Here is an 11,884-nt window from a genome sequence, read left to right as displayed (position 1 = left end):
TAATTTGTTTTGGCAATTTTCTATCAACACATTTTCTGAGGTGATGGGAGGACATGGACTTAAATGGTCTGTGCTTATATATTTTCTATCTTACTGGTACCGAAATCTCTTTACACTGCTTCTCCTTCATCCATTCACACACACTCATACACTCACTGTTGAGTTGGGGTTAAGTGTCTTGCTCAAGGACAATTTGACATGGGACTGGAGGAACTTGGAATTAATTTCAGGTCACTCAAGATCACTGTACAATCTACCAATAACAAACAATAAAGTATGAACACAGCACAAGAACAAGGGGTATATGATTGAAGGAGGTCTGAAAGGTAAAGTGGTGCAAGGACAACGGCCCGCAAATGGGTGGACAACTGCTCGACTTCCCGAGTAACTGGAGCAAAATGCAGAGGAAGCTGTGGACAATGTGCTGAGGTCACTGCCCCATGTCTTTCTGCTGCCTTTGGACTTCAGTGTCCATTGCTCCCAGCAAACTCAAACATCAATGATACATGCAGACTCACACACTTTGGTTGTCTACTATATGTCACCTTTGTAATATCCTATTATTATTATTACAATGTTATTATATTTTGTGCTGTATTTTAGATTCTGTTATGGTGATTTAGAATTTTGATATAATTTTACTCTGCACTGAGACACCTTAATTTTCCCCACAGGGATCAACAAAGTTTTAATTGCTCAGATGCCCTTTGAAACTTTGTGTTTTCTCCCGTAGTTGTCTTTGTCTTTCTCCGTCCCCCTCTCTCTGTCCCTTTCTGCAGGTGTCCCCAGCTTTAAAGCTGTGCATCTTCCAGTGTGCAGCTATTGGTCCTATCAACCTGCCCTATGTTTTGTTGTTGTTTTTTGTTGCTCTTTTCTTTTCTCTCTTCACTTTCCACTCACCCCAACCAGTCAGGGCAGATGGCTGCCCACCCTGAGCCTGATTCTGCTGGAGGTTTCTTCCGTTAAAGGGAGTTTTTCCGCTCCACTGTTGCCTATGGCTTGCTCAAGGGGGAATTGTTGGGTTCTCTCTACACATCTTTATAGTTTTGACTTTATTCTGTAAAGTGCCGTGAGATTGCTTTGTTGTGAATTGGCGCTATATAAATAAAGTTGAATTGAATTGAATTGAAAAATTGAATACTATGAGTAGAACATACACATTCAACACAATGCAGCAGCCCCATGTGGTCTACCGCTGGCAGCGGTGACTCGCATGCACATTCAACACTTGCAGTCCATCATTTTCATCACTGGGGACTTTAATCACACCTCGATCTCTTCCGTTCTCCCTAAACCCAGTATGTGAAGTGCCATACCAGGACGAAGAAGATGCTGGACTTGCTGTATGCTAATGTCAAAGACGCATACACGTCTGTCTCCCTCCCTACATTTTCTCTGATCACAACCTGTAATATTTGCTCCCAAAATACACACCCAGGATATGAAGAGACGTAGATTAGACTTAGATTGACTTAGATTTTTGCTTGCCTTGTACCTCACTTGTAAGTTGCTTTGGATAAAAGCGTCTGCTAAATGACTAAATGTAAATATAAATGTAAATGTAAGAGAGCCTGCACAGAAGAAGTCTGTGAAAGTGTAGACTGATGAGGCCAGTGAGAAACTTTGACTGTTTCCAGATCTCCAGACTGGGAGACACTGTGCAGCTCTCATGGTGATGACATAAACAGTCTGAACCACTGTATCACAGACTAAATTAACACTGTGCCAACGTGGAGGGCACTGTCACAGTCCCGGTTCTGGCACTTTAGTTCTCTTTAGTTTTACTTCCTGCTCCTGGCTTTTATTTTGTAGTCCCTTAGCACCACTTCCTAGTCAGTTTCATTTAGCTTCTTATTTCTCGTTAACCCTGATTGTTTTCATATATTTATACCACGCTCTCCCCAGTGTTCCCCGACAGATCATGTCTCCTTCCCTTGTCCCTTCATGGACAGTCAATATGTTTGGACATTGCTCTCCCCGTTGTGCCCCAGTGCTCAGTTTAGACTCTCTTCCTTTACGTTTTAGTCTGAGCTTTGGTTTTCTATTTGTTTCATTCAGTTTCAGTGTTTAGGTTTTTGTTTTCTCTGCTTGTTAGGTCCAGGTTTTTATCTTTGCCTGTTTGTTCCCTGTTTTCCTCCCGCTAGTTTCTTAGTTAGAACCCTTGCTTTCCCGGTATGGTTATAATTTAGTTTATCCCCCCTCTCCAGCGTGTTTAGTTCTCGGTCTGTTTAAGCTGGTTTATGTTGTTTGTACTGCGTGTGTTTTTCCCGCCCTCATCATCGAGTGATTTTCTGTTGTTTCCCTTTTTTAAAATAAACTCTTCATTAACCATAACACCTCCCCTCGCCATCTCCTCTTTTGGGTCCTACCAAAATTAAATATACACTCACACGTGTGACAGGCATGATGTTTCTCCAATAACAAACCCTGGGTGACCCCTGAACTTAAAGCCCTACTGAACAAGAAGAAGAGTGTTTTTCTTTCAGGGGACAGAGAGTAGCAGAGGAGAGTTCAATATGAACTCAAGTACAAGCTCAGGCAGGCCAAGGACATTTACAAGAAGAAAGTGGTGGAGTGTTTGGAACAGAACAACGCATGGAACATGTGGAAAAGCCTGAAGAATATCTCTGGTCATGGACAGAGCAGACTCAGAGGAGACCAGCACTTGGCCAAAGAATTTAATCTGTTTTTCAACAGATTTGATTGCAACCCCACTTCCACCTCCACCATCATCCCCAATCTCTTTCACATTCACCTCCCTCCACCCCCCGTCTCCACCCATCTCAACAACCAGGCCCTCACAGCCCCCTGCCGTCCATCTTTGCCCACACTCGCTCCCCCTCTCCCTAACATCAGACCAGGTGAGGGGAGAACTAAGGCAGCTGAAAATCAGGAAAGCTGTAGGACCAGAAGGCATACACCGTGAGAGTTATGTTCTTCGACTTCTCAAGCACTTTCAAAACAATTCAGCCGGCACTACTGGGTGGGAGTGGATAGCCAACTTACAGCATGGACAATTGCCTTTACGTACAACCCCAGTAGTTATCTCCAGAAGTTATTTGATGACTCAGCCATTGTTGGCTGTGTGTCTGGTAGGAATGAACTGGAGTGGTTCAGAAGTTCAGAGGTGGGCTGAGGTGGAACTGGTGTGAGCACAACCACCTATGCTTAAACCCCAGTAAGACAAAGAAGATGGTGATAGATGTCAGGAAAAAGACACTACCACAAACACCAGTGAACATTCAGAAGGTGGATAAACATTGAGATAGTGGATAGTTTTAAGTAGCCGGGTGTACCTCAACCATAAACTGGACTGGTCTCCCAACACCGAGGCCTGTTCAAAAAGGGCCAAAGTCGCCTCCACCTTCTGAGGAGACTACAGTCCATTGGAGTGTGCAGGCCTATGCTAAGGACATTCTATGAGTCTGTTGTAGCTTCAGCTATGCACTGCACTGTTGTCTGTTAAGGTGCGGGTACACAAAAAAACTGAACAAGCTGGTAATGAAGGCCAGCTTTGTCCTGGACCACCCACTGGACTTTGTGGAGGAGGTGGGTGAGAGGAAGATGTTAGCCAAGCTGACATCATTACGGAAAATGCCTCTCATACATCCTCAGTGTAGGAAGGCGCGGTACCGCAGGTCTTTTATTCGCACCACTGTAAGACTGTACAACTCAACAGTTTAGCTGAACATCTCTGGTCATCCTTCATTACTGTATATTCGACTTTTTATCTTAAAACATGGCAGCCATGACATTAAGCAAGAAGAAGAAGAAGAAAAAGAGCATTTATGAAACATAAAAAGATTAAAACCAAATTTTATTAGACCTTTGAACAAACAATAGGTCAAAGGTGATGTTAGGACTGATACAGTGGTGTTACTAAAGATAGAATGCCTCTAATCCAATCATCTATTTTTATCAAATCAGTTTTACCTCCAAACTTTGTTTCAACAAAAGAAAATCTGAACAAAAAACTGATAAGTTCAAAAACCTGCTGAAAACAGAACTCTTCCGAAACTTCCTATGCACTTAAATCTATAAAAAAAAAAAAAAAGTTTATCTTGTGAAATGTTTTGCTTTGACATTTTTCTCCTTGACATAGATTTTTGCTGCCTTGTACCTCACGTGTCGCTTTGGATAAACGCGTCTGTTAAATGACTAAATGTAAATGGAAAACACCAGCATTTACTGTGTGTGTTGTTATTAAACAAGCAGCTTAGAATCATATTTCCTGCTCAAACACTGCTACCTGGAACACACAGATGTGTCTATGTCTGCAGAAAAAACCTAGATTAATTTTACAGAACACATGGAGTAATGGAGGGATGATGAGACAGCAGTGACAGAGCCAGTAAGAAAGAAAAAAAGGTATGTTTAATTGATGTCTTTTCATTGTCTTTTATTAAGACAACCTGGTTGCAGAAAGCCTGGTGAGCTTCAGGAAGCATTGGGCTACAACTTAGCCAGAGGCCTGTAAATCTGAAGAAAACTGACCTTAAGACAAAGATGCTAAAAGTTATGGAAAGCCGCTGGTCAACATGATGAGTCTCAGAAACTGAGACAGTTGAAAAAGACCGGAAAGAAATGTATGTCCAATAGTGTGAAGGCAGGTTTCTCTCTCTGTCTGTCCTTTTGAGTCTTTCTGATTTTTTATGTCCCCTGTGCCCTTTACCCCTAGCTATGCTAGCTTTTGATAGTGATGGGACTTTCTGTTGATGTAGCTGTGTTGCATATGTTTTGTTGCAACTGATTATTCATTATGTCTTAACGGACTGAAAATATTTAGATGGTACAGTTTGGTTGGGATTAGTAAATCACTAGTACTACTAGTACTACCTAAAACTAACTTGTTACTAAGAAATTAGAAATCAGTGAAGGACTGATGAGGAGCAGGTGTGACCCAGTCCAGAGTTCAGAGGTCAGCAGGTGTCCTTTAACCCAACCAGTTGAGTGCTCTGCTCCCACAGCTTCCTGGCCACCTCGTCATCCTGGGCCTCAGCAGCTGGTTCCTTCTCTGCACAGTCACTGAAAGAGACACCGAACCACCAGAACAAACTTTATTCTGATCCTTTAAATTTAGGCGGAAGCCAATCTGTGGATCAGCACTAAGGGCAGCTAAGTTAATGCAGGTGCATTAAGATGTAAGAACCAGCTAAGTTAATGCAGGTGCATGAAGATGTAAGAACCAATTTAATCTACAAATACAGTAAAGTAATAGAGTGGTCACCCTTTGTCCTGTTTTTCCTGATTTAACCTGGTTTTTGTCCGACATGTCCACTATATTGTTGCATGTGAGTTATGACACCAGTCAGTAAGTTCTGAAATGTCAAAGGAATGGTCAGTATTGAGTGGATTAGTAAGTGAACATTATATAGGGACCAGTCAAGGAGTGAGGGGGGGGTGATTTTGGACACAGCCTAAGACAGATGTTCAAACCCGAACAAAGGGACACAGATTTAAAATTGTAAGACACACACACCTGAAGTATCGTCCAGATCTTTCTTCCAGACCCGGTGTCAAAGCACAGTAGACTGTGGTCTGACAGCCCTGGTGGGGGCTTTTGAGCAACAACAGGCCAGGTAGTTTCAGAATCATCCTCAGCAGAGGGAACCAGTCCATAACATGTCGAACCAGCTCTGTCCGGATTATCCCCGGGTGGAGACAGAATGTGGACACACCAGAACCTGGAGAAAGTTCAGAGGTGGGCTGAGGGTCAGCAAGTTAGGGGTTTTAAAAACATGAAAACAAGAATAAAGTTCTCTTAAAACTTTTTGTCTGTATTTCCACAGTATGGAGGATGTGTTTGAGAACTCGACAATGGGAGACCTGGGTCCAAATCTTGGTAGTGACAAATACTGAAATGTTTCAATATGGCTCAGGAGGAAGAGCATGTTATCCACAAGAGTTAGACCCCTCCTGAGGACATGCCAAAGTGTCTTAAAAAGACACTGACATCTTCTGAGTGTTTAGTATTTGTGGGGACCTCTCAGTGTTTAGTGTTTGTGGGGACCTTTGAGTCTTCGGGCAAGTTCTCTGGTGAACAGGACATTGGCCAGTTTACTCTGTCGATAGCTGTCCAAAGGATTGTATGGTTTCCTACTGAAGAACAAGTCCTCAAAGTCGATATGACCTGATAAAATAATAAATTCAATGTTAAACAATTAAAAACAGATCAACACTGAAAGACATCAGAAGGTCCAGGACACAAGTTTTAGAGGACAGAGGTCATACCCCCCTGGTGGGCTATGGACGACACATTGATCACACGGCTGGGGGCAGAGCTTTTGAGCTTTGGCAGCAACAGATTGGTCAAGAGGAAGTGACCCAAATGATTGACGCCAAGTTGTGTCTCGAAACCGTCTTCTGTCAGCCATTTTGGACACATCATAACTCCTGAAGACGGACAGACAGGTTGAGAGAGAGGTGGGAAACAGAGACCGCTGACAATGGAGAAACATAATAAAGCAGGTGTAGAGTTACCTGCATTGTTGATAAGAATGTCCAGTCTGTCTTCACTGTCTAGAAAGTCTTTAGCAAATTGTCTGACAGAATAAATGGATGCAAGGTCCAAGTGTCGAGTCACCACATTTCCATTTCCTGTTGACCGCCGGATTTCCTCCGCCGCCTGCTCTGCACGGGTCAAGTCCCTGCATGCCATCACCACACGCGCCCCTGGTGAAAGAAACAAATATCTGGTAAGCACCAGTGACTGTGTGAACACTTGAATGTTCCACATCATGACTGAACCAGTCTGACCTCGGCATGCCAGCTCTCTGCTCGTTTCTTTGCCAATGCCACTGTTGGCTCCAGTGATCAGGACTGTCTTATCATCCAGACGAAGTGAAGTACAACACATTCCACCTCCAATGTACCTCCTCAGCAATGCCACACCTTTACACACAAACAGCAGTTACCATAGAAAGATATATTTATATATGCTTGTGATTATATATAGTTACTGTTTTTTTATTATTAATATTATATTATATATAATTACAATACTTAGACTTTACTGTTCGATTATTTGAATACAAAGCATTTGCACAAAGCATTCGACATATAGTCGTAACCGGGGATTTCATAACATTGTTCATAATATTGTGTTTACATTATATAAATTAATTCTGTGTCCATCTACTGTGGTGGTAAAACATTAAGGCAAAGTGTTGTGAGAAGAAGTGTTTTTGTCTCGTGAGATGCAAGTGCACGTAAGACCAGATAGGATTAGCTTTAGCTTTCATAGGAAGTTGTGGAAGAGTTCTTTTAAATATCTGCAGTGAGGTAGTTTAGATGGGTTTGGCACTACGTTCCACCATCATGGGATCACTGAACTGAAGAGTTTTAAGTGGGATCTTTTATGTTGTGATGGAACCACCAGACGGCATGCGATGGCAGAGCACAGTGGGTGGGAGGAACTGTAGACCTGGATGAGTTAGTTCACTTAGGAAGGTACTGTTGAGCGACCACTCTATAGGTGAGAGTCAGAGCATTGAACCTGATGAAATCAGTGCAGAGATCTAAACAGTGGTGTGGTTTTTGTCCTTTTTGGGTGATATAAAATGAGAGATGCTGCTGCCCTGGTGGGCTAAACACAAGGGCTGAAACTCCAGCCCAACAGTGTTAAAGAAAAGCCATGTTAAAAAGCAGCTGCCGCTGCAACCAGCCCCTCTTTGAATTTGTGTGCCTTTGTTAGGTCAATGGGGAAAACACTGAAGGCAGGGGTATGTGATTACTAAGCTGAAACTGACACCAACAACTGACCAAATATACCTTCCACCAGGAGAGCAAAGCTTTCTACCTACAGTTGTTAAAACAAAATGTAAACCTCTGAAACAACACAGTCAAACTGCACTCACTTGTTCAGTATATCTGCTGTCCTACATAAACTGGAACCTCTCATTGGGATTAAAGGAACTGTACTAGGTTGGTTTAAATCTTATCAGAAGGATTCCAATTTGTTCATGTTATGAAAAATCTTCTATGCACTGTAAAGTCAGTTATGGAGTTCCACAAGGCTCTGTGTCAGGACCAATTCTTCACCTTACTATGCACTTAAATCTATTAAAACAAACAAAAAAAACCTTCTTTTCACTACTGTCTTGCACTTGCATCTCATGAAACGTAAACACTTTTCTCATAGGACTTCGCTTTGATGTTTTCTCCTTGACTTAGATTTTTGCTGCCTTGTACCTCACTTTTAAGTTGCTTTGGATAAAAGCATCTGTTAAATTTAAATGTACATTTTCACTTTACACGTCTCCTTTAGGCAACATTATTAGGAAACATTCCATAAGATGACACCAAGTTATATCTATGAACCAGATGATGCTAATTCATTTGTCAATCTTAGGGGCGGTCTTTACTGTTTAAGCTGTGTTGAGATGTTTGTTGTGAATACGGGCCAAATAAAAAAAAACATTACTTTGAAGAAATAAAAATATAATGAGAATAACAGCAGATCTATCAAATATTTTTATTTTAATCTAAAAATATTTTACTTTATTCTTACAATTTTCAAATTATTACTCAGACTTCACTGTTAGATTATTTGATTATTTGACAACAAAGCATTTGCAATGTGGCTCTCTTTATTTATGTATTTATTTATTTTGTCCTTTCGGTTTATCCCATGAGTTCAGGGTCGCCACAGCGGATCATTGTCTGCATGTTGATTTGGCACAGATTTTACACCGGATGCCCTAACTGACGCAACCCTCCCCAATTTCTACCGGGCTTGGACCGACACTGCACAACTGGGGAGGGAAATGGGCTGTTAAGGGTTCAGTGTCATGCCCAGAGACACTTCGACATATAGTCGGCACCGGGGATCAAACCACTGACCCTATTGTCCGTGGACGACTGCCTTACCAACTGAGCTGGCTCTCTAACGCTGCTTAATTCCACAACTGAAAACCACTAAGTGGTGCTAATGTTGTGAAACGAGACAGTGTCAACAGGGGTCCATTGGAGAAAATAAAAGATTCTTCAAAAAATATCAGCTAAATTTGTTAAGGTGAGAGCAGAGCGTGCAAAACTGAATCAGCAGAAACCAGGAATGTTGGTAATCGGCTGCAGCAGGCTGAATTTGAGCCCTGAGAGTTTCTAAAATCCTAATCCTGTTCACTTTTGACCTGATTTGTCTCGTTTCACTGATTTTCACTCATTAATATATTCATTTGTTCTGCGCATGTCACAGTTTCAGATTAAATTGTGATTCACAAACTTCTCTTCTGTTACATTACACTTTTGACTTCTGAGTTTTAGTTTTGATACTTTTACTGTAGTAAATGATACCACAGATACTCATCGTACTCTGTGATTAGCTGATTTTACAACCTTATGTACTGACAGCAGCTCGATCCACAACAACACATCATGGTTTATTAGTTCATCAGATTGTAGTTTAACAGCCTCACCCTGCAAAGTAACTAAGACAGAGTAAAAATAACTGGAATTACTGCAGTAAGGTGCAACGAGCTTTAATTGTACTTTGTTGCAGCATTTAAGTAAATGTATAGTTATTTCTCCACAGTTTTGGTTGAACCATTAAACATTTTACCTCTGTCAGAAAAGTGTTCATTGTAAATTAATTTATTATTTTCAGTTCATTCTAAATATCAAATCAGCAGATAAGCCTCAGCCTCACAACCTGTAAATCCAAGATGTAAATCTTATGTTTTTGATCTTAAATGAGGAAGTCTTACAGATCACGGTGAGTCCCAGCACAGCTCCACAGCTCAGCAGCAGTCCCTGCCCCATCTCCGAGTCTGAACCCCCACCGCTGCCCCTGCTGGGCCATGGCAGCACCACAAAGTCTCCAGGTGCTTCAGCCCTCATCTTTGCAGGTTTGAAGAGTCTGGAGAGAGGCTGAGCCAAGTCGGGACAGGCAGAAGTGGGAGGGCACAGATTAAGTCAGATTAGAGCAGATTATCCAACCCAGAGCAGCTCTGAGCTCAGTTACACTGTAAAACATTGACACTTACTAGAATCATCTAAACTTTTCTCCTTGTCTTTATGTGAGGTACAGGTACCCTCCAGTCAGAGTAGTACAGTAAAATGCAAGCACTTCCCCAGAAATGTGCTCCACTACAGACCGAACTTTTACTCAAGTTGAAGAACAAAGTACATGTAAAAATGTACTTTAAAAAATAAATTGTACTGCAGGGACAAAAGTGATTTTATGAGCATCAAATATTTGTTCCACGTGTGCCTCACACATGATGTTTCTGCAGAAATCTAAAATCTTCAGGTCTTAAATTTAATTTATGTACAGATTCAAAGAGAGAACCAAATCAAAATCTGTTTCTGTGAAAAATCACATACACTAATTTTCCTATTTAATTGACCCTTTAGTTAATAATGATAATAAAAGCAAATGCTAGACGAAACAGGAATTAAATGTTTTGCATTTGCTGTAAACTGCTAAAAAGGTTTTTAACTAATTTATGTCCAGACAGCTGCTTTATCTAAAGTGAAATTTTATTGTTATTATTATTTGTTTTAATATTCATCTGCAAAGTAGCTAAAGTTGTCGGATACATGTAGTGGAGGAACTTAAGCCTATACTTAACAGTAGAGAGGGCGTCTGCTTCCCGAATCTGAACTGGAAGCTGGTTCCACAGGAGAGGAGCTTGATAGCTAAAGGCTCTGCCTCCCATTCTACCTTTAAAAATTCTGGGAACCACAAGTAGGCCTGCATACTGAGATCAAAGTAGTCTACTGGGATGATATGGAACTATGAGGTCTTCTATATATGATGAAGCCTGACCATTCAGAGCTTTATATGTAAGAAGCAGGGTTTTAAATTCTATATTAGATTTAATAGGAAGCCAATAGAGAGAAGCTAGTGAAAGTGAAATATGATCTCTTTTGCTAATTCCAGTCAGCACTCTTGCTGCAGTAGTTCAGATTTATTGCACGATTGTTAGGGACTTACTGTGGCATCCTAAAAGTAGGGAATTACAGTAGTCCAACCTAGCAGTAACAAATGCTTTGACTAGTTTTTCGGCATTACTTTGATACAGGTTGCTCGTAATTTTGGCAATGTTCCGTAGGTGGAAGAAGGCTGTTCTAGAGATTTGTTTTATATATGATGTAAAAGACAAATCCTGATCAAAAATAACTCTAAGGTTCCTTGCAGTAGTCCTGGAAACCAGAGTTATGCCCTCTAGTGTAACAATAAGGTTGAAAAGCATATTTCTGTTTTGGGCCCAAACACCGTGACTTCAGTTTAGTCTGAGTTTAGAAGTAAGAAATTGTGGGAAATCCAGGCCTTTATGTCTTGTAAGCATGCTTGAAGCTTAATTAACTGATTTTTTTCATCTGATTTCATAGATAGATACAGCTGGGTATCATCAGCATAGCAATGGAAATTTATGGAGTGTTTTCTAATAATGTTCCCTAAAGGAGACATATATAAAGTAAAACGTATTGGTCCTAACACAGAGCGAGCCTTTGGGAACTCCATAGCTAACTTTTGTGTGCACGGATGATTCATCATTGACATGAAATTGGAATCTATTAGATAGTTAAGATTTAAACCAACCTACTGCAGTGCCTTTTATCCCAATTTCATGTTCCAGTCTCAGTATTCAAATGTTGTGATCAATAGTATCGAATGCAGCACTAAGATCTACCAGAACAAGTATAAAGAACAGCCCATCCTCTGAGGCGAAGATAAGATCGTTGGTGGCTTTTACCAGTGCTGTTTCTGTACTATGATGAACTCTAAATCCTGACTGAAAGTCTTCATACAAATTATTCCTGTACAGGTGGTTACATAATTGTTTTGCAACTACTTTTTCAATAGTTTTACAAATAAAGGGGAGATTTGATATTTGTCTGTAATTGGCTAAAACATGTGGGTCTAGACAGGGTTTTTTAA

The 11,884-nt window shown here is 40.9% G+C and overlaps 1 protein-coding gene across 1 annotated transcript; it reads right to left on the bottom strand.

Moving 5' to 3' along the window:
* Positions 1–3,863: 3,863 nt before the first annotated feature.
* On the bottom strand, positions 3,864–10,209 carry si:dkey-23o4.6 (retinol dehydrogenase 13). The gene is made up of 7 exons (XM_067510469.1): positions 9,705–10,209; positions 6,757–6,891; positions 6,481–6,672; positions 6,232–6,393; positions 6,011–6,130; positions 5,480–5,684; positions 3,864–5,025 (listed from the first exon to the last, which is right to left on the bottom strand). The coding sequence occupies exons 1-7, from the start codon at positions 9,835–9,837 to the stop codon at positions 4,920–4,922; spliced, it is 1,053 nt and encodes a 350-aa protein (XP_067366570.1). The 5' UTR covers positions 9,838–10,209; the 3' UTR covers positions 3,864–4,919.
* Positions 10,210–11,884: the final 1,675 nt, after the last annotated feature.

Source organism: Channa argus, chromosome 7 (assembly GCF_033026475.1).
Source record: "Channa argus isolate prfri chromosome 7, Channa argus male v1.0, whole genome shotgun sequence".
Classification (NCBI taxonomy): domain Eukaryota; kingdom Metazoa; phylum Chordata; class Actinopteri; order Anabantiformes; family Channidae; genus Channa; species Channa argus.
Note: the sequence above shows the minus strand (reverse complement) of the source record. Positions and strands in the feature narration are given on the sequence as shown.